The following is a 21,870-nucleotide window of genomic DNA, read 5'->3' as shown; positions in this document are numbered from 1 at the left end:
TATTGCCCATGCAGTTCAGTGAACCCTCAGTAGCCTTCCACACTGACTCACCCCTTCCCACTTCTGTCCTCAACATTCAGCCTACCACCCAAAAAAGAATCATTTTGTACTGCAGTTCCACATAGGCTACTTGACTCATGAGACACAAATTAAAAGAATAGTGGTCAAAATCACTGCAGCAGAGACAGGGATATACTGACATTCATCTAACATGGAATATCTAACAAGGAAAGTGAGAGTTTGTTCTTTTTGTTCTCACTAACACAACCATGTAGTGTTTCTCAAATAACACCATGAGAAAAATCACATCTACTTTCACTCTGTCCCTTTCTGCCCTTTGTCTCATGTATCACTCTGTCTTTATTCTTTTTCGATCTCAGACCATCCTCCCTTGCCCCTCTGTTTTTATCTTCCTTATTCTCTTATCAAGTGCTCCTTCCTGTGGGTAAAGTTTGTTTAATGAGACAGTTGGGGCCCACAGCCGGCAACACAATTAAACATCAAACACACACATACTGGTAGAGCTAAGCACATACCGCATACAAAATCATAAAACCTGTACCCTCCACTTTAACACTCTTGGCATTTATCCATTTATCATCTGGAACAAAGAACACCATAATCAGTTTACAATCTGTTTTCTTGTTAAAATATTGTTTTTAAACCATCTGCAGAACAAACCAACTGGACAGTTTCACAGCCAAGATGCTGACAGCACTAAGCATATGAGAGAGTTCAGCAGCATGTTGTGCTGTGAAATATGGTGCCATGTGATATTTCACTGCTCGTGTCTTGACTCTGAGGTGAGAGAGGATTCTAAGGCATTAAGAGTGATGAAGGACCAGGGATTTGAGAGGGTAAGATTCAACTTTAGACAGATTTGTTTCTGTTGTGTTTAACTATCCGGTCCAGATTGAACAGAATGGGGTGCCTACACTCACTAGAGGAGAAGGGAGACATGACTAAGTGTTTTATGTGTTTTATTATTATTATTATCATTGATGATGTCATGTTTCCAGAAGTCTTACAGAAAGATTCCAAACATTCAGGTTCCAGTGTGAGATAGCTTGAAGTACAGTAATCAGGACAGTTAGGCTTTCAGCAGAGGGAGTAGAGTGTGGACAGTGTGTGTGTGTGTGTGTGTGTGTGTGTGTGTGTGTGGAAAGGGCATTTTAATAATAATATGTAAAATGTTAAGAATGACATGATGGAACAAGGGAAGGTGTTACACGGTGTGCTGAAGAGAGTTTAGGAAGCATGTGAGAGACAGCTGAGCAGCCTAATGAGTGAACAGGCCCATCCGACTGTGGGTGACTGACAAGGAAGGTCTTTTTTAGCCAGGAGAGTAATTACATGATATCTCTGCTCACCCTCTCAGTCGCGCTTTCTTTTCTCTGTCATGCTGTTGACTTTTTCTCTTATACCATTCATGTCTCTGTCAGTTTTGGTTTCTTTGTTAATAATACTCTTCATGTCTCTCCTCCACTGGCAGTTAGCAACTCCCACCCCCACCAGCAGTGACAGATGATCCGGCAGCTATCTGAGTTATTGACCTGCTGTTATCTTCCTTTAGGTGACCACTGGTATGGTGTGTGTGTGTGTGTGTGTGTGTGTGTGTGTGCTGACAGACTGATGGATATGATAAAAATATTCAGGAACAAAGAAGGCCTTGACTATAGGATTAGAAAATTAGACAGCACATCAGCCTGACATTCCACAGAGCCTCTTGGATTGTGTGGAAATATCAACCCAATCTGTGTTAGTACTGCAGGGATACAGCTGTACCACCTAAGTATCCCCTAAAAGAAATTCCACTCTGTAGATATTCAACATTTTTGCCTAAAAAACATGTAGAATGACTTTAAGTCGGGTGTTAACACACATCCTGGATGAGCCTGTAATTTAGCTGCCAAAAAATGTAGTATTAATCCACAACGAGATGAGTGTTACAGTTTAACTTGGTGGATTGTTCTGTATATCATGTTCATGTTCCAAGGAAATGCAAATAAGAACATTTTTGGTTATGTTTACAGGATGCACAAAGTTGACAATTAAATGTCCCTCATCTGGCCTTGTGCCATACAGATAATGTTAAATGTTGGCAGCTTCTGCCGACAGGACAAACACATTAACTCAACAAATGACACCAGGTCTGAGGTATCACTCTAGTGTTTGGATGTATATGATCCTGACACATGTTTCTACACAGAATGTTCATGTAACAGCAGCTAATACAAGCACACACTGATTCACGTTTTGTTCTGCAGATATTTTGTAAGTCTAAGTGCTCTACTCGTGAACATATATGAAAGGAGAGTGAGTGACATGACGAAGGAGGCTGTGAAAAAGACAAAAGCGAGAAAGAGAGAGACAGTGGAGGGAGCTGTCAGAGACGCTTCACTCCTCACCTGCCAGATGCTGTTGAAGGAGAGGAACTTGTTATTAGTTGGTAGTGACTTGGAAGCAAACATAATGTGGTTTCCTATTTGAGATTACTCATTGACTGCATTCTCATACACACACACACACACACACACACACACACACACAATTATACAGACATGAGAACAAATTGACTCTTAAAAGTGAAGGGGGGGTAAGAACTTTCAAATCTAAGCAGATACATTTTCTTTTATTTTGTTTTGTTTTTAAAATAAGATTTGTTATCATCATATGCCAACAAAAATCTATGTGATTTTGTGTTCAACTCACATAACTTTTGCACACACTGCTGAATGACTGTTCTTTCCCTGTAAGAAGTGTGTGTGTTACTTTCACTTACTTATATATTTCTACTGTCTATTTTTTGTCATTTGTCTATTGCATGCTTTTAATTTAACCACTAAAGATAAGAAGTATGCCGGCACCTTAGAGACAAAACCTACAGCACTGAAAAAAAGAGAAACAGAATATGCAATCATCTGTGCGACCGCTTTGCCTTTACAATGCAAGACAACTGAATAATTTATCTAATGTGACAGTTTCTGCTCCCCTTATTTTCCTACAGAACTTCCTGCTTTTTACTGTCGTGATCACATCTGTGGAACAGCACACCTTTAACATCCAGTCTGTGTCCTATCACAGTTATTCTAGTGAGCTGCACGGCGATTAGTGGATCATCGGCCCCTGTAGTCCCACCCTGTGTGGGGTGGAGTGGCTCTGAATGTACAAACTGCTCTGGATTTACTGACCAGGAGATTATTCAGATGGATGGTGTGTTATCTGGCTGTACTGCTTTTCTCTTTTGTGTGTGTCTGTTTAAGGGTGAGGGGTGGTGTTCCCAGGTGTGCCTGAAAGAAAGGTTTGAGTGTTTAAATGTTTCCAGTGAAAGAATTTAACCTCTGAACTCCAAAGGAAAGTTCTTTTCATTTATCAGTAAAAAAAACTGGACACATACTTATACAATCGTGGGCATACACACTAATAAGAGCATATGGGAATACTACACCACACACACACACACACACACACACACACACACACTGAGTTATAAGCTGTCATGATGATTCATGAGTACATGGAGTGTGATCATTTCCCTAAAGGCTGGACTCTGACCTTTGTCCTCCAGTGGCAAAAAGCAGTTTTGCTCTCCCTCAGAGAGTTCACATCCATACAGTTGTCTGTCCTCTTTTTGTTTCACCTCAGTTTGTCCCATCCATCGCTCCTCACCTTCTCCTCACCTCTATTCTTTGCCTCCTCCATATTTCTGCATGATGTTTCCTTCCCAGCCACCACACCTATAGGATGCATACCAAATAGAAAGTTGATAAGAATTATGAGCTCCTGGAATAGTTTGCAGTTTTTCAACTCATAAAGTTAACATGTAATTTCCTGCTTCTTTCATTATGACTTGATGGATGAAGTGAACATAAGCACATGATATGTAATGATATTTGTGACAGATTAACTAAACATATGATCATCTTCTTCCAGTGGTAGAATGTAACTAAAGTACATTTACTCAAGTGCAGGTAGTACAGTTTTAAAGTACTTAAGAATATTTCCTTTCAAGCCAAATATGCTTAGACTCTACAAGATTTCAGAGGTACATGTACTTTTTATTCCACTACATACAATTTACAGCAATAGTTACTAGTTAATTTTAGATTAGCAACTGTCATACTATACACATAATGACTACTTTTTATTTCTGATACTTTCAATGCATTTTGCTTTTACTTAATTCTTTTGTTAATCAATTCTTTTGTGTTGGAATAACTTGTAAAAGAGTGTTTTTATATCGTAGTTCAGAGTACCCGAGGATTTTTACATTATAGCATGAGCAAAAGATCCAATTTAGAGCCTTATAATGGAAACTCATTATTTGGATGGGTTGTGTTTGGTTAAAAAGAGACAAAGCACATACAATAGACAATAAAGATATAAGCAGTGGAAAAAAAGTGACATTATTAATATTTCTTGTCTGTCACTTGACACGGAAGGTCAGCATTTACACTCTTCAGATCTGCCTTAAAAACCATAAGACAATAAATAGACATGCTTTCTTCTTTCCTTCTCTTTGGTTCCTCCTTCCATCTTTTGTGCTTGTCATCTGTTTATAACTTTTCTGCTTCTAATCTCTTCCTAATGTGTAATTCAGTAGTTTGTCCACTGTTTCCTAAAGGCTTTCATTATCCACCCTTATATATACACACAGACCTGTTCCAATCCCTGTGAGTAATCTGCTATCTTTTACCTTATTAGTCAGAGTCAAATATTAAGTCTAGATACACAGTTCTCCAGCCAAACAGTGTCTCCTATCTAATCTCCAATAACCATTAACAGCTGAAACCCACTTAGCTGCACCATTTTAGGAAAGAAAAAAAGAAAGAAAGAAAGAAAGATCAACAGTCTGCTAATATTCCTCCACTCTCCTGTTCTGTCATCATTTTCTGCTTGTTGATCCCTTTTCCATCCTAATTCCTTATCCCCCTGCTCTCTGTACTTTTCCTCTTATACTAAACCCCATCCGTAAGTCTCCAGCAAGTCTGAAAGACCATTAATGAAATGTAGACTAGATAAATAATCTTATCTGTCCATAATTACATTCAGTCCTTCCTAAAGAAAAAAAACTGCCCACACTCTCACTTTTCACACTCTTTTCTCTTCCTTTCTGTGAACACCCACTCTTACTTAACACTCAGATGTTGAAAGGAATTTATCTGTGATAGGAAAATAAGTCCACTTGTTTTCCAACAGAGGATTGTCTCTTTATTAAATGAAATTATATATGGTGGACCACAATTTTAGACCACAAGGGATGAGGTGAGGGAGCAGAAAACAGACAGTGGTGGAGGGTGTTTCTGCATATTTCATCATGTAAAGTGATGACTGTGTTGAAAGCTCTTCTTATTGTGAGAGGGCTGGCCCACTTTTGGCCAAGTGAGGGTGCGAAAAATAGCCGACCCCACTCTTCAGCACTAATGGACTCATCCATTACGGTCTTGTGAAAACACGGTCTAAGTGGAGGAACATTAGCAACAGGGACCTGCTCCTGTGTAGTTATGTGTTGGGGAGTGTGTAACCTGCAACTGATCAACATGATGGATGAGCATTTGCATCCACACCTGTGTGTATGTTAAGTGTGTATATGCACTGTGACCTCAGTTATTAAGTTGTTTCCCCTCTGTTAATAAACATGGTTCTGTGAGAACAAAAGCAATTCAGAGTCCTGCTAAACACACACACATTTTTAATAGATGTGTGACAGAGGAGCATAACCACAAACTATAATGATTTATATCCAGTTTATAATCTGAAAGTAAAACTAAAACTAAGACTAAATTCACATGACAAGCATCCTGACTGGAATCCTCACAAACTGGCATGGTTTGTGCACCAGGTAATTAAAGCCAATTAATGGGCCTTCAACATCAATAAAGCACATTACTCATCAGCACTGTAACATTTCACACTGACTCACGTATTTTAAAAGCACAAAAAGATTTATCTAAATCTTGATGAACACCGTTTGTGATAATTACCTTTCCTATAGGTGGTATCAGTGTCATGGTCATCTCAAGTAAAGCAACTTTTTGCACACTTGCACACACATTCTGTAAACTGTTTAATGATATTTGACCCAAGTCAAAAAAAAAAAAAAAATAGACAGCAAGTGATGGAAAGAGAGAGAAAATTCCACACAGCTCATTCCAACAGACAACAAGTGGTGAGGTGTACTCTGTGTAGCTTTACTGACATTAGTCAACACTGAGCTGACAACTGCACACTCACTGCAATCTACCACATCTTCATGTTTATGGGTTTATCTTAACCAGGCAAATTCTTGAAGTCACTTGAGGTAAAGGAAGGGTGATGTGGATTCAGAGAGAGAACTTGGAACGGTCTTAAGAGGAAAGAAGTGCTTACAGTAGGGGAAAAGACGAGACAATGGAAAGGAAAGAAGTTGAAGTTATTTATCCAACTGCAGGTCACTTTTTCATCTCACTGTGGGTGTGCTTTTGTGTCAGCTGAATGATATAATGAACACATTTTAATGAGGAAAAACACACTTAATGAGTACTCTCCTTTTCTTCTCTCTTGGTCCTCATGTTACCATGTGGGACCACTGTTATGTTTGCTGACTCTTGGGTATGAACTTTGACCTCCCCCCTGCATGGGTCAACCCTCAGAAGTACAGCCATGTTTTGTCTGAACTTCTGACCACTGACCTTCAGTCTGGGCCATCAGAAGCTGCAGTAGAGAAATGCCAGCATGGTTACAAGCTGCCTCAGAACGCGTTCCAAGTTAAAAAGCTGTTCCTTTTTAACTCATTAATGTTTCTCAAAGGGGGGCCTGGGAACCTAAAGGGGCCCTCATAGGGTCCGAAAGGTCCCAATCAAAATACGAAATAGCATATTATCACTGTTAGTTTGTTAATGAGAAAGCAGTGCAACCGGACAGTGCAGTAAAATCTTTATTTTACTGATTTTACTGTCTTTGCTGCCCTCTGGTGAACCAAATGTGGAAACATTAATAATATTACCGAAAGTCAAGAGATCATTAGGAGCTCTAGTCAGTGTAGATCTGCTCTGCTGAACTCTGGTAAAAGTGGAGATCTGTGTAAAAATCATTCGTGTACAAATGCATGAATATGATGTGATGATAACTGGTGCTCTTTATAAAGTATTTAACCTCGGTCCACCTTCGTGAAGCTATTAAAATGCTGCTAAAATGTCAGATCAACAAATTGTCCTCCTGTCCGCTTTAGAATTTCTGTATTCATTTATAAGCAATAAATTTTTAGTCAAAACTTTGAAGGGCAATAGTGGACATGGTGCTTTTATTCTGAGAAGCTCCAAGCAAAACTACTTCCGGTATGTCTCACAGGGGAAACACAAACCAAGCTCGGTGAAAAAGTGGCGTGCACAATCTGACAACTTTGTACAGTACAATTGTACGTGTAAGTACTGCACATCATAATCAGTGCACAAGCTCGTGTGTTTTATTTGCTTTAAAACTGCATTGAAATGATAACATCTTACTCTGAATTCGTATTTTGTCGATTAAAAGCTAGTTCACTGTTAAAAGGCTAGCTTACTACAGTATCGATAATTACCATCGAGCTGATTGAAAACCTTTGGCTGTCAACAGTACCTCATCTAACCCTAATGAGCTTCTCTGAAATTAAATTAGCACCCGCTGGTTTATTGCTCTATACTGGAAAATGTCCCGTTTATTTTGCCCAGTCCCTGTTGCAGGTATCTGTCTCAGGTAACGTTAGCTCCCACTTGCTGGTTGTGTGAGACGGGAATCAGTTTAATGCTGAACGTTCGTCTTTGTATCCCGCTTTTATTCATCGTGCAGGCACAGTGAACCTCAACAACCTGTCAATAGTGGATCTTTTTCTCCTGGATCTCGCTGCTTCAGTGGCCAAAATACTGCAAGGATACGGCAGGCCGTGGAGCAGCTAAGTAGTAATCACAGATCCTGCTGCCTGGCTGTCAGCTGGGATTGTCTGTCTGCTCCAGAAGGAGTGCTCAAAGCAACACGGGTGACTCCACAGAGTTTGAAGGATGCTAAATATCTGCTGCACGACTTTCATGTGCATCTGTCACAAACATTAGTTTATGATACTTTTTCATTGTTCCTTTTGTTCGTCTATTTGTAGACCAGTGTGGACCAATACAACGCACTTCGAAAAACAAAACAAGGGAAACATTACATGAAATACAAACTAAAGCCGTGCTGTAATTAAATCGCAGCTGCTCAGTCTTTAAACATCGCTGCAAGTTGGGACTGTCTGCTAGTTTCAGAGGACAGCATCAACACCCCCACTTTCAGCATGAGTGAGTTAACAGACTTTGATAGAGGCCAAATTATTGGTGCCCAGCTTGCAGGTCTGTCAGTCAGAAAAACTGCCCAATTATGTGATGTATCAAGTCAGACTGTCATCAAAGTTACGAGTGTTTATAACAAATACGGACACACTCCATCAGCTAAGAAGAGCAGTCGGCACAAGCCACAGACAAAAAGGATAAGAGTGACAAAAGGTGGTGCTAATGGAGGAGCTGGCAGTGAGAAACCTGTACCTGACCCTGAGGTCAACATGAAAAATTCTGATGAAGACAGCAAAAGACCTGAATCCCAGACCGAAGAGCAGGAGTAGTATGGTCTGATAAACTGTACTTCTCTGGCTTCTTTTGGGTGGTTATTATCTACATAAAGCCACCAGATGGCTTCACTTTTGTTTTTGAGCCATTCTATCGGCTAAGAACACACTCTCCTGTTTTGAAAGCAGTGAGTTTTGCTACGTGTGCTGGCATTAAGAAGAGAAGTGAAGAAGTCGAAGTGGACCTGTTTTGGTAATTCATCTTCAAAATATAGGTTACTTTTTTATGTGCTTGTGGAACAGTGTTACCATTGCATCTATAGTGTGCAGTGATTTCAGTGATAGAAAATGCATATATGGTCTCATGCTAGTCTCTGCTGTTCTTTTCCTGTGTTGGGTCTTTGTTCTGACCACAAGTTTAGTATGCATGTCGACCCCCTGTTTTTGTTTTGTTACTGTAGTTTGATCTTTGACCGTCAGTCTCTGTCATGACCATCAGAATGAAGAACACTGTGGCTGTTGACTGCTTCAAAAACGAACTTTAGAAAATGCTTAATGCAGCTTGTGCCACCTGTGAAGAATTGCTCAGCTATCTAGTTTTCTGCAGTTAAGCGATGTAAAGCAGCAGTCATAGCGCTTTATTCTGAAAGGCTCGGACCAGAAGTACTAGTTCTCTCCCTGGGGAAGCACAGGCACAGCGCTGTGATAAAGTAGCGGTGGAAAGATTGACTCCGTTGTTCAGTTTAAGTTGTAAGTACATCACACAACAGTCAATGCACAAATCAGTGTCTTTCATCTGTCTCTAAGGGGCATTAAATTGGTAATACTTAATTCAGAGTACGTTTGATGCTTGAAGCTAATCTTGTAGCTTGCTACCAGGCTAGCCTAAACAACGTTAATAACAGTCGAGAGGATTGGAAATATTTGTCTGTCAATAAAAACGTACCAAATGCTAATGATCCTCTCTAATTGTATGCCAGCAGCACACTGTTAGGACGATGGCTTCTTGTTCTGTACTACCACATGTTTCATATTTTTTGTCCAGCCCCTGTAGTTGTATTTACCTGCCTCAGGTAACGTTAGCTCCCTCACGGTGGTCCCGATGCTGGATTCATTTTAATACATCTGTCAGCTTCTGTCTTTGCATACAAAGGAGTTTTAGTGTTAAAATCTTAAATTCTGGTATTTCTTTTTATCCCCTATTCATCCATTTTGTAGGCAAAGGGAACCTGCACAACCTCTCAGCAGGAGATCTGTCTTCCCCTCGTCCCAGCTTCAGTGTGCAAAATACTGCAAGAACCAGACTGAGGACTTTGGATCAGCTAAGTGGTGACTACAGATCCTGCTTCCTGGCTGTCAGGTGGTATTGTCTGCCTCCTGTGGAAGGAGTGTTCAAAGGAACATGAGTGACTTAACAGAGTTTGAAAGGTGCCAAATAGTTGCTGCACGACTTTCAGGCGCGTCCGTCACAAAAACTGCACAGCTGTTTAATGTGGCGAGAGGGACGGTCTCCAGAGTCATGACTGTATACATCAAACATGGACGAACAGCATCAGCAAAGAAAAACAGCGGGCGCAAGTCAAAGCTGTCCGAAAAGGATAGACAGACACTTCTCAGAATGGTTGATGAACACCCTGAGTATACGGCTTCAAAAATAACCACAGAGTTGAATAGACACCTCTCTCACACTGTTTCAGTAAAAACTATAAGGCGTGAGCTTCACAAAGCTGGTATTTTTAGAGGAGCAGCCAATAGGAAACCCGAGACGGAGACTGACACACAAAAGCCAGATGAAGAGAACACTGAATATGCACCTGACACACATAAACCTGGTGAACGGATCGCAAGACCTGATATGCAAACGACAAATGACAAAGAGCGCGGCTCACAGAAGCCTGCGGAAGACAGAGCAATGTCCCAACCCCAGGTGAGCGTCAAAGAGTACGACACAGAAAAATCTGAAGAAAGAATATAACCTGAAGCCCAAGTCAGTGAAGAAGACTACAGCACACAAAAGCTTGATGAAGAGGGCACGGGGTCTGGATCCCAGACAAGTGAAAAGGAATGAAATGATGACCTTTCCAACATCCAGATTGGTTGTTTAAGTGAAAACCACAGAAAATCATTCACCCTTTAATGTTGCCAACTGCTTATTCTGTGATGACATTTACATTTTTAGATTTGATTCTTTATTTTAGAGTGTCTCATGGCGCAATGTTCAGGCTTTTGTCAAGTGTTTTCAATTTTTGTGTCTTAAAAGCAAAAGTGAATTAAATGTAGGCTGTCTGGAGTTTGCCAAAATAGCTGAAAATATGCAAACTGTAGATGTTTATGTATATGATGTTTACGTATGCTCTATATTATGATATTGTCCACTGCAAAGCACTCACTATGATGCAGATTATGTTTCTAATTCGTAGACGAATGTCATGCTGAAATGATATCTGCGGTTTCACAACATATCTGATTTTCTGTGTTGTACTGCAAGCAAACAACTACAATCCCACAAGAGTATGAGAATATAACTATTGAAGTCACTGTGGGGGGAAAAAAAAATGAGTATTTTATTTTATTCCACAATATGTCCGGTTCTCAGTAGTAGAGCTCGATAATGTGCGTCTCGGAGATGTCTTTTCAGGTTTCTCAGGCTATCGTGCTCAGATTCAGTGGTTGCTGCTCTCATGTTCTGCCCCAGCTTCACCAAGGCCCTGCACAAATTGAAACTCCGGGCTTCCAGTCATCCCTTCAGCAGCCCATGAAAAGGTGTGGATAAAGCACTTTTGAGTACTTTTATAAAAACATAAAATGATGTAGTAAAATGATAGATGCTAGGCACATGTATGCGTTCATTCAGACTACTCACTTTTGTTGCAAATGTACTGAATAATGAATGTCTCACCACACACTTTTGTGTTTGTATACTGATGTTTGTTCCTTATGCATAGATGCGGCAGGGATGGGAGTAGGAGGCAAAGTGTCAGACAACGTGTAGTGTTTCTACAGCATTTTAGAACATTGCACAAAAGTTGTCTGTACTTTCTGTGGCGATGTTTGATTTGTCAGCAAAATAAAGGATGAATGAATTTTGCATTGTTGCCTAACGCATAGTGTGCATGTCTTTGCAAAATGATGATCATTTTCAAAATCTGAATATAAAAAGTGTTTTTTTTTTTTTTTTTACAATAACCGTCCATAAATATCAAAAATCAAATACCATAATTTCAGTTTGTCTTTTATTGGTTTGGTATTGATTACAGAATTTGCAAAAACTAATAAACTGTTGATTTAAAAAGGCTAATATTTTTGTCCACTGGTAGCCTCCATGCTTTCTTCCAATTCAGATCTCCATATATAGGTGACAACATTTACACTGTGAGAGTACTGTTCCCACTATCCCAAATTTATCACTACATTTTTATTTAGAACATCTAAATCCCCAATGAACATGTTCCTTCTCCAATCATATAACTGAGCTGTTTGGTCATGCAAGTTTTTCCAAAACCTGTAAAGCACTTTTTAAAATAGCAAACAAACACCATTACACATTCTTTCAGTGTAACAGGTAATTCAAATGTTTAGAAATTTTTAGAAATTCACCTTAAGGTGGTAATAACCCATCTTTCTTCAAAAGTTGCTGGACTTGAATAATAATGTTATCTAACCATTTCTGGATAAACAGAGTTCTTTGTGGAGAGGAGGCTAAGGTAAGTAGTGCCTGTTTAGCTAGTTTTATAGATTGTTTTTCTACACAATAGTTACAAGACAACCACTCTAACATTGCTAAATAAGTATTTGGGGAAGCTGTTCTGTATGCTATTTTGATCATTCTAAAATTCTGTAATTGAAATTGTTGTTGAGTGGTTCATAATCTAAGACTTCCAGGATTTATTTTATTATTTTGGATGAAATTCAATAATTGTGAATTTCTATATTTTAGTCAGTGTATCTAAAGAAACTTTTTGTTTTTGTTTTTGGTTAATAAATGAATCAGAATTTAAGTTTCTACATAATGTTTTAATCCTCTTTGAAGTTGAAATCATTGTGTATTTCTATGAGTTAATTTTACTGATTTTACTTTACATACATTGTATAGTGTTCTGACTGCATTAAAAAATCACAGAAACCCATACGTTCTGTTATTATATTTTAAACATATTTATATATATATATATATGGGTTTTGGAAATTCGTGAGAACTTCTTGTGTGGGCGCTGTTGGTTGTTCTCTTTTAATGATCTATTAATTAGTGAGAGAAGGAAGACCACCATTTCTAGGGTAACGTTTATCTTTAAGACTGTACTCCAAGAAACTCTAATATAGAGTATATCCGTGTATCTGCGTCCGTGGAAAGGCTGTGCTGTACTGCTCATTTTGGCACGGCTGCACATGCGCGTCCGAGAATGACGCAACAAAAAGTGACCCGGAAATGCACCGCCAATAGTAAACACAGCTGTGAAAGCTGCCGCTTTCGAAAAGATGGTGTACGTGTCCAACGGTGAGTTTCTCTTGTGTCTCCAACTGTTTTCTTAACTTTAAAGCGAAATGTAGCACCCTTGTATACAAGTTTTTATTTCTGTCGAACAGTTTGAGTTAAAACGCACCACTTTAACAGGAGTGTGTCATGTAACAGAGCGTAACTAGCTTCTTAGCAAGCTTTGCTAGAGGTGTTGTTGTGAGCGATGATTTGATAGAGACACTACTGGTATAGCAAGCTTAGCCTGCCTGGATCTGCGTAGCAGAAACTTCTGTATTAATCAAGAGAGCCTTCTGTAAGAGAGGACAGATTAATGTTTTGGTACTCAGCACATAATTTCCGTGCAGTTTGCGGTCATGGATGTGCTGTCTTGACCATGAGACGTTGTAGCAAACAGGCTCCGTTCCTCCAAAATTTGCCAAGGCCGAGATGACCTTAGGTAATCTCCCCGATTTATAATATGACTAATGTTATCTCATATTGTATATTATTATTATAATATGTTATTTTAAAATGCTTTTGGGAAACGATGCCCTGCTGTGTTGTGTCTTGTTTTTATGTCCTGATTGGCTGTCAGTCTACTTATAACGTTGAATGTGAACTGAATGTCACTTCATCAAAACTTAAACTTTTAAATGGTAAATTGGACACCACTTTTTAAATACTGGCATGGGTTTGAATGTGAATAACACCACAAGCTGTTCTGTTCCAAATCCTGTTTCCAAAAATTATACCTAATATTTTGCAGTCATTATTTAATAAAGTTATACGTCTCCTATAATCTCTATGTCGCTAATCTTTATGGGTTTTGGGAATTCCTGTGAGAAGTTCTTGTGTGGGCGCTTTTGGTTGTTTTCTTTTAATGTTGTATTAATTAGTTTTCTGTCTAGATTGCTGCTGTTTCATCCAAGTCCCTTTATCTTTTTATGGATCTTAGGTCAGGTTCTGGACAGCAGGAGCCAGTCACCGTGGCGGCTGTCCTTACTCGTCGATCTCTTCTGGGAAGCAGTGGAGTTGTTTGGCCTGTAGTAAGTCATTCAGTCCGTCGCACAAGTGTTGAATCAAGTTAACAATTGAGAATGAATAATTGAGAAAAAAGTATATATATATATATATATATATATATATATATAAAATATTTACCACTTTCTGTCTTTTATCAGTTTTAGGACGTTGATTAACCCACACGCAACAAAGAATGGAAACTATGGCTCGTCAAGCTCCAGTGATGGCAGAGGGTAGGTCTATTTTCTTGTTTATGTAAAATTCTGACCAGAGAGCGTTTGAATATTACACTGTTGCTCACTTCAGTAGTTGAGCCAATTGCAACATAGTAAAGTGCATTTCAGGAAGGGAGTGTGTTTTTCCATTTATGTTGCCCCTCCTTTGCAATTCTTTCAAATATTCGAAGAAAACGACAAAACCAATAATAGATAAGTTATTATTACTTTTTAAAGACCTTTCTTTATCCTCACTACAGTTCTTCTTCTCTTTCCCTTTCCTTCTTGCATTTGCAGTCCTCCAGGTCCTCCTGGTGGCAGAAGACGGATGGGAAGAATATCCCACAATCGTGGGCCCAGCGCTCCACCAATGGGTGGAGGATGAGGAAGGTGAGGAACTGATTTTTTTATAAATGAATTATTAGTCGTCATATAAATCCCTTGTTGATACCTTGTACCTTCTTTTTTTGCAGCCTGTATCATGAAGTGCATTAGGGGTTTATGTTGTTAAGACCGTAAAAATGTCCAAGTTAATTTTTTTTTAATTGCCCCAAAAATATGTGGCAATGATATGGGATGGATATGAGGTGAGGACAACATTACTCCTCCATTCTATAATTCTCACTTCTCTGTAGGTAAACGCCTACACTAGGTGTGTAGGCGTGGGGCCTGGCACTTTGTTCGTTTGCTGAGGACCTGGATGTCTGATGGTGACGTCATGGTGCTGAACCCCCTTTTCATCGGCTGCCACTGCCACAAGCAGTTTCTTGACGCCTTTCTGGGAATTCCTACACATAGGGGCCAGACCGGCTGATTCAGCGGCTATCCACGTAATTTCCTCCCCTTTTCCTGCCTCTGCACTCAGACTTTCCTGTCACACCAACCTCCTTGAGAAGTGCATCACTGATAACTCGATTATACTCATCCCTCCAGGGAATCATAAAGTTATTTCGTCTTTGTTTTGTATCCTTATGTTTAAATAAAAACACCTGTTAAAATATGTTCCTTGTGAGTTTGTGTCGTTCCATTTCTGTCACACATGGTAACGACACGATTCATCTGAACATAGAGATGGGTAATAATGACAAACATAAGATGGCATGCTATTTTTTCATCTGCACTCAAATATCGATACTGTGAGAAGAAATAAATAGATTTGTAAGAAGTTGGTGATTTTTTGTTTGAGTTATAATGTGCATGATAGCAAAGAAGGTGGAGGAATTTGTCCCCCCCAACTCTGCAGCAGCTGCAACAGTTGCATAACGTGTACAACTTACATGCATTGACTTAATCAGTTTGTGACAAGAGATTTGGGCTGTACAACCAGCAACCTTGTGGATTTTTTTTCGTTTCAATAAAATGTAACTATTGTGTACCTAAGTGTCGACTTTACTCACATAAATCCAAACTTCCATAAAAAGTATAGGCAGTATTATTTACAGAATATTAACAAGGAAACTCCCTCTCACCCAGAGAGTGTTCAATAGTTGCACAACAATGACCTCACAAAACAACACTGAAACAACACATGAAAATTCTGATTGTTTGGTGACCAGTTTTAACATGGTGTTAGCAGTGCTAGAATTGTCAAAGTGATACCATCAATGTATTGCTAATGTGCACAGAGATCCTGAGTGTCCTGATTTTAATGTTTCCCTCCAGAAAAACATGAGCTTTGCTTTTCTTAACACTACTCTATGAATTTGACCAAGTGTGGTATCATTGTGAGTTTTTCAGATTTTTTTTTAAGATAAATGAAAGAATATCTATTGGGTGTCTTTTCTTGAAAAAGAAACAGAGTCTTCTCTAATTTTGTGTCTACACGGGAGGCTTTTCAGATGTATTTTTCTATTGTATAATGTGCCTAAATGCCACCAAAAGTGTATTTTTATGCTTCAATTCTATTGTCTTCTCTGAGAGCAGCAGAAATGCAGGTGACCCTCAATGGTGTGCCTGGACGCATCCTGCAGAGACAGTGTTAGAGTCCAGTGAAATCTGTTCAGTTTCACCAAACAAAGGCAGCTCTTTCGCGGAGCATTCGTACACCAAAGCGCTGCCACTCTCTCTGGTGGATCCACATCTCCTGGGTGGTGTCCAGACACGCCAGCACTGCTCCCCCTTTCCATGATATCAGCCGAGGGTCCATGTCCTAAAGCGTGTGCACATCAACATACAGCACAGAGATGTTGTAGTTAGCACATCTGCGCCAAGTCCACTGTTGCTTCGATTTATTGAAAAAGGGGCCACTGCTGTTATAAACATATTACAGATCTGTATCCTATTCTACAAGCATGTGCAATATATTTATCACAAGACCACATTACCTTCGGCCTTGTGATAACTTCCACGTTGTCTACCAGCCTTCTGAATGATGGTGGCATCTTGTTGATAATGCGGTGAAGCAGAAACTCCTGAGCACCGTGGAACATGAGCCCTCCTCCCACCACTAGTATGGAGCTGTACATCTTGCGTTTGGTTTCATCTGATGCTGTCAATAAAAAAAAACAAGGTGAGTTAAAAGAGGACATGATTTGTTTTTTCTTTTCTTTTCGTAAATTAAATTTAGTGTAGTATTTTTCATTCATATAATTTATCGCTATTTCCTTTTTGCAATGCAATCTCATTTTTACTGTCTCTTTGAAAGCATTTAATTTATTTCATGTCTCCCAGCTTACTGTGGCTACTTGGCCCTTCTTCACTCTCTGCGCTTTCTTACCACAACAGTCGATGCTATGCAGGATGGCCTTATCCAAGCCGAGTGCTTTGCTTTCAAACTGGCTCATGATGGCCGTCTTCCTGGAGAGGTGAGAAGAGAGGGGCTCCTCAATCTCTCCTGCTCCCATAAGGCACTCCCCATGCGCAGGCCCAAGCTCCATCTCCCCCTTCATCCCTCCACCACCAGCACCTCCACTCCCTCTGGGCAGGTCAGAGAGCTCCCCAAGCCCTCCCTGACCACTCATCTCGCCATCCAAACCTCCACCTGGTCTGGAAATAGCTTTCCGGTCTGCAGCTGATTTGGAGGACTGGTGAGGAAAGTGGGAAAATAATCCAAATTGAGGAGCAGCACAGAGGTTCAATAAGCAGAAATTCAATTTAGTTCATGTGAAATGTGTGAGCATCTCTGACTGAGTGGGTGTTACCTGGTCCTGTTTGCTCTGTGTGGCCAACAAGTAGTGTTCATCATGAGGATCCTCTGAGTCGCCTTGGGAACGGTACTGAAGTGATGTCATCTTCTGACCTACGATGCCAAAAGTGGTCGGGTAGAAAAGACCCATGGGTGCCTAACATACGAGCATGAGACACAAAGAGTCATCGATGAAAAGTAACTTTAGCATACAAGCAGGAGACAGGTTAAAGTGAAAGGTATTTCAGCACCAATCTTGAAAGGTACAGTGTTTCTTTACTATTTGAACTGCGTACCTCTAATTTCTCATCCCCTAGCCGAACCTGGTAGAGAAGAGCTGGGGCTTCTGGGAAGCGTGTTTGGAATTCATGATCTTGTAGTCCTGATATGTCCTGTTAGGAATAAATGGAGAGATGACACATTTTAGAATTAATCTGAGTAACTGAAGATTTCTCAGTCCATTGTTGATAAACACTATGGTGATCTGAACAGAACCCTGACAAAAACACATACTTGGTCTAGATGGCAGAAGGTCTCTTTCAAATGCTGCAGCAGCTGACAATCCAGCCTGCTGGATAACTTGCAGTCTCTATAGGGGAAGCCCGCCCTCTGCAGGAGCCAGAAGAAAGTACGAGTCACATCTGAGCCACCGTATGCCAGACACAGCCTGCAAAGTCCAACACAGAGAGAGAGCATTCAATGTGATGCTCATGATAATCACAGTTTTTTAAGCTGACATTCACATTTGTAATCTACTGTATGTCACTGTTCTGGGTTTCTTGTGGAAAAGGGATCCACAATATCTGCAATTATAATCTGGATGGATTCATGATTTCATAGATATAAACATAGAAGTTGTTCTCAGGATCACCTGGAGTTCCGGTGGGAGACTCCATCCTCTACACAGCAAAGACTGGTCTTCTGGTCGCCAACATCCACAACACAAGCACTGCTCAACCCACTGCCAAATGTAGCACACACTGACTCCTGGTGCACGATGATTGCTGTAAATACCCACACATACACATATACACACACACACACACACACACACACACACACAAAATGGGACACAGGGTGGGACGATGACAAGAGAGACAGATTAGTTTATTCCTTAGCCCACCCTGAATAAGCCACATTTCTATATATGCATGTAATACCTGAGAAGCCCATATTAAGCAGCAGCATGTTGACAACTTCTTTGACGTGCTGCCTGTTGGAGATGTCGGGGACCAATAGGATGCATCTGTAATACTGAAAGGAATACTGAAAAGTGTTAATGTGAGAAGAAAAGCATTTACACTTTTAGCGTAGTTTAAGCTCATTTTTAATGTCTGTGGAGTACAACTATTTTTTTTTCTATCTCTCTTTAACTACTTCTTCACTAAAATATTTTGACCTTACCAGTTCTGCTGATTACTTTTTACGCTTTAACTTTCTTGTAAATGTGCTTCTGCTTCTAGCTAAATATGTTGCATTCTTGTGCTTTCTCTTGAATTTTGTTACTATTTTGATGTTCCTTATTTCTGTGCCTTTTATTTGATCGCACTGAATAAACCTTTATGCACAGTACTAAATAATACAATTCAATAACATTAAATTATTATAAGCCTTTTCTCACCTGTCTTCTTTCACCTTACCCCACAAAAGAATGTGACACAAAAAGGTGAGAAGGTGTTCTACCTTTAAGTCTTTCAGGGGGATATCCAGTTGCTTTTGAATGACGTGACCCCAGAGTGTCTCCAGATCAGCCAGGACAGCAGTCAGTGAGCCTCCAGGACCAGAGTGCACATTGAGCTGACCTCTGACGATAGGCCAGTGGATGTTGTAACAGTCGGATGGATTCACATAAAGAGCCTGCATGATAGCAAGATAAAACAGATAAAAATGACTTAAAAAAAACTACAGAGTTTAGGTCATGCAAAATGTTCTAGATGTCTTCTTTTATAGGAGTTATCAGACGTTTTCACTGACCTCCTCTCCCACCAGATAAGGAGGATGGTGGACTGTGTTGGTCCACTTTACTCTGGAGCTGCTGTCAAGTACTGCTGGACGGATCTGACAGTTATAAGCTCTGGCCTAAACACAACACAACACACAAACACAAACATGTTTCTGTACATTTCAAAGCACATACAGCACTAGACACATCAAAGCTACAGTCATTCATCGTACTTTAAATTAACAAATCAACCCTATATTTACTGTGGGACCTATCATACAAGCTATGCAGCCAAAGTACATAAGATTTCTGGTGAAATGTCAATCACACCAAACGATTTAAAAGTAAATAAAGAGGTCTGAAATGTGTATGTGTCATCTTACTCCTACATAGTGTCTTACATATCCTACCACTTCCTCTCTTAACTCTCTCTATTTCAATATACACACCTGTTCAGACGACACAGGTGTCCTCCGCACTCCATTTGACATCTTCTTAGACCAGATGGCCTGATCAACCATTTTAAGCCCATTCTGCCTCTGCTCGTTACTCTCTGGTTTCTGTTGCACAGGAGGAGAGAAGCAATAAAAGAATATAAAAATGTGAAAATTAAGTACAGTGGAGAAAAGACTGGATTGTGGGTGTATCTGATCATGAGTGACATACATTTAGACCTTCTCTCAACAGCCAGGCATCTTCATATCTGGACTGTCCACTTTGTTTGTGTCTGCGCGCTATCACATGTGGGATTGTCACCGGAAGAGTGTCTGTTGCCCGGCCAATACGGAGTGTCCTTGAACCAGGGTGGATAACAACTACAAAATTGCTCTGTATTTGCTGTAAAAGAGAATATGTACATAAACATAACAATGCCATACACAAAAGAAGAGGGTACACACTGTGTAGTCAAAAGTTTGTAAACAGCTGGACATTACACCCATATGTGATTGCAGAATGTCTCATAACATTTATATTCTGCAGTAACAGCCTCCTCCCTTCTGAGGTGATTTTCTGCAAGATTTTGGAAGCTGACTGCAAGGAACTGCTCTCTTTCAGCCACAAGAGTTTAGTGAGGTTGACCAATGATGTTAGGTGAAAAAGCCAAAGGTGTTGGATAGGGTTGAGGTTAGAGTTCCATGCAGGCCAGTCAACTTCTTTGGCACCAAATTCAACCAGAAAATTATTTTTCCTTGGACCTTAAACTGTGCACAGGGACAGTGTCATGTCGAAACAGGAAAGGGTCTTTCCTAAATTGTTTCTACTATGTTGAACACCCATTAATATACACAATATTGCTCTATGCTGCAAACCACGGAAAACAGCCCATGACCAAAAATACATAAACAGTATGTTGACAGGAGTGTCACACATGTCCTGGTTATAGAAAAACTTGGCATTAAATATCATACCTAACTGCTGTTAGGTAGTTAGGTATGATAAAAAAAACTGCTGTCCTCCAAAATAGCTGATTAAAGGAGGAAGAGACATTTACATCTCCCAGGAATTAAGGATTCAAAAGTATTTCTAGTGCTTATCTAGACCAAAAATATTTAAGTGATCAAGCAGTTTCTTAATGCGCAGAACACTGAGAATTTTGCTGCTGACAGCTTCTCACAACGATTTTCTTGCTTTTCATGTCAATATAAAACAGGATACTTTTGAGCTTTTCAGCTGGTAGTCTAAAGGCGATATTTTGGGGCTACTGTAGTTTATAATGGACTTACTTTAGCTTGAACGAAAGAATAATCAACAGTTCAAACAATAACGAACACAATCCACCAAAACTAAATTTGCCCCTTCCCAATTACCGGATGAGTTCAACCGACATTAAACCCGTTAGTCGAGACCACGGGATGAGTGTGTCTGTGAGGAATAAATAGGCTAATATTGTCACACGAGTACTGGGATTCATTTCAGAAGTATTAGCTTTAGACAAATTAAACCTCCGACTTTTCCTCTCACCTCCTGAAGGGGTTCTGGGATGGTGGCAGGAGCGATTGGTCTTTTCACCCCGCGCTGCTGTTCCTTCTCTTTCTCTTTGTCTCGTTCCTTTTCTTTCTCCTTCACGTTGTCCTGCTCTTTATCAGCCTGAGTCATAGTTACCGTTAAATGTACTCCACTAAATATTCAGAAACTATTTGTCGCAACTTCCCTGTGTTCGTGAATTGTTTGAAAATGCGCCACAAGCAAGGATGTTCCTCTGAATGAAAAGTTGTTGCAACGACAGACCCTACTTCCGTGTTTGGTCACGTGGTTCAAAATGGCGATTTCTATTTGTCGAAAGTGTTACAAGACAGATTGCGTGTGCACGTATACGTGAATTTGGGGAGGATACACCGTGGCAATTAAAATATTCAGAACAACCCTCAGTATATTGATAAAAAGTATAAATTGCGGCGCTATAACGGGCAAATTGCGATCATTATTACTACAGGTCCTAGAATTTCTGCAGTTCTGTGTTTTTCCACGTGGTGTACCGTGGTGTACCACAGTAGAAGCTGCCGTTTGACAGCTGTGGTTGGTCACTCTCTCTCTTTCAGTACTTTCAAGTATGTGAAA

General features: G+C 39.9%; 2 protein-coding genes and 1 long non-coding RNA gene across 7 annotated transcripts; 2 read left to right on the top strand and 1 right to left on the bottom strand.

The window, feature by feature from the left end:
• The first annotated feature begins 7,308 nt into the window (after positions 1 to 7,308).
• LOC124063294 lies at positions 7,309 to 11,846 on the top strand. Of its 4 annotated transcripts, none has more exons than XR_006844084.1 (5): positions 7,309 to 7,402; positions 7,807 to 7,993; positions 8,111 to 9,301; positions 9,770 to 11,314; positions 11,497 to 11,846. It is a non-coding gene; the product is annotated as an uncharacterized LOC124063294 (long non-coding RNA). The 4 variants fall into 4 exon arrangements; XR_006844083.1 differs by having other exon boundaries at positions 7,807 to 8,804; positions 9,051 to 9,301; XR_006844082.1 differs by having other exon boundaries at positions 7,309 to 7,396; positions 7,807 to 9,301.
• Positions 11,847 to 12,911: 1,065 nt separating this feature from the next.
• On the top strand, positions 12,912 to 15,620 carry selenok (selenoprotein K). 2 transcript variants are annotated; one of them, XM_046396802.1, is made up of 5 exons: positions 12,913 to 13,046; positions 13,963 to 14,053; positions 14,189 to 14,263; positions 14,543 to 14,635; positions 14,881 to 15,620. In XM_046396802.1, exons 1-5 carry the CDS (start codon positions 13,028 to 13,030, stop codon positions 14,882 to 14,884), a joined length of 282 nt encoding a protein of 93 aa, XP_046252758.1. In that variant the 5' UTR covers positions 12,913 to 13,027; the 3' UTR covers positions 14,885 to 15,620. The 2 variants fall into 2 exon arrangements, with proteins under 2 accessions (XP_046252759.1, XP_046252758.1); XM_046396803.1 differs by lacking the exon at positions 14,881 to 15,620 and having other exon boundaries at positions 12,912 to 13,046; positions 14,543 to 14,630.
• Positions 15,614 to 21,569, bottom strand: actr8 (actin related protein 8). The gene is made up of 13 exons (XM_046396791.1): positions 21,274 to 21,569; positions 19,978 to 20,148; positions 19,761 to 19,871; positions 19,344 to 19,448; positions 19,053 to 19,226; positions 18,530 to 18,623; positions 18,241 to 18,373; positions 17,883 to 18,036; positions 17,666 to 17,761; positions 17,386 to 17,526; positions 16,962 to 17,268; positions 16,570 to 16,733; positions 15,614 to 16,394 (listed from the first exon to the last, which is right to left on the bottom strand). Exons 1-13 carry the CDS (start codon positions 21,406 to 21,408, stop codon positions 16,251 to 16,253), a joined length of 1,929 nt encoding a protein of 642 aa, XP_046252747.1. The 5' UTR covers positions 21,409 to 21,569; the 3' UTR covers positions 15,614 to 16,250.
• Between the last annotated feature and the right edge of the window lie 301 nt (positions 21,570 to 21,870).

This window comes from Scatophagus argus, chromosome 8, assembly GCF_020382885.2.
Source record: "Scatophagus argus isolate fScaArg1 chromosome 8, fScaArg1.pri, whole genome shotgun sequence".
Classification (NCBI taxonomy): Eukaryota; Metazoa; Chordata; class Actinopteri; family Scatophagidae; genus Scatophagus; species Scatophagus argus.
Note: the sequence above shows the minus strand (reverse complement) of the source record. Positions and strands in the feature narration are given on the sequence as shown.

Bases quoted from the DNA above. Each gene is read 5' to 3' on its own strand.
- selenok (XM_046396803.1), top strand. The intron at 14,054-14,188 runs GTAAGTCATTCA...GTCTTTTATCAG, and splicing joins GTGGAGTTGTTTGGCCTGTA to TTTTAGGACGTTGATTAACC. The intron at 14,264-14,542 runs GTAGGTCTATTT...TTGCATTTGCAG, and splicing joins AGCTCCAGTGATGGCAGAGG to TCCTCCAGGTCCTCCTGGTG.
- actr8 (XM_046396791.1), bottom strand. From the start codon at position 21,408: ATGACTCAGGCTGATAAAGAGCAGGACAACGTGAAGGAGAAAGAAAAG. The intron at 19,872-19,977 runs GTATGTCACTCA...CCTGTGCAACAG, and splicing joins TGTTGAGAGAAGGTCTAAAT to AAACCAGAGAGTAACGAGCA. The intron at 16,734-16,961 runs GTAAGAAAGCGC...TTTTATTGACAG, and splicing joins GCATAGCATCGACTGTTGTG to CATCAGATGAAACCAAACGC.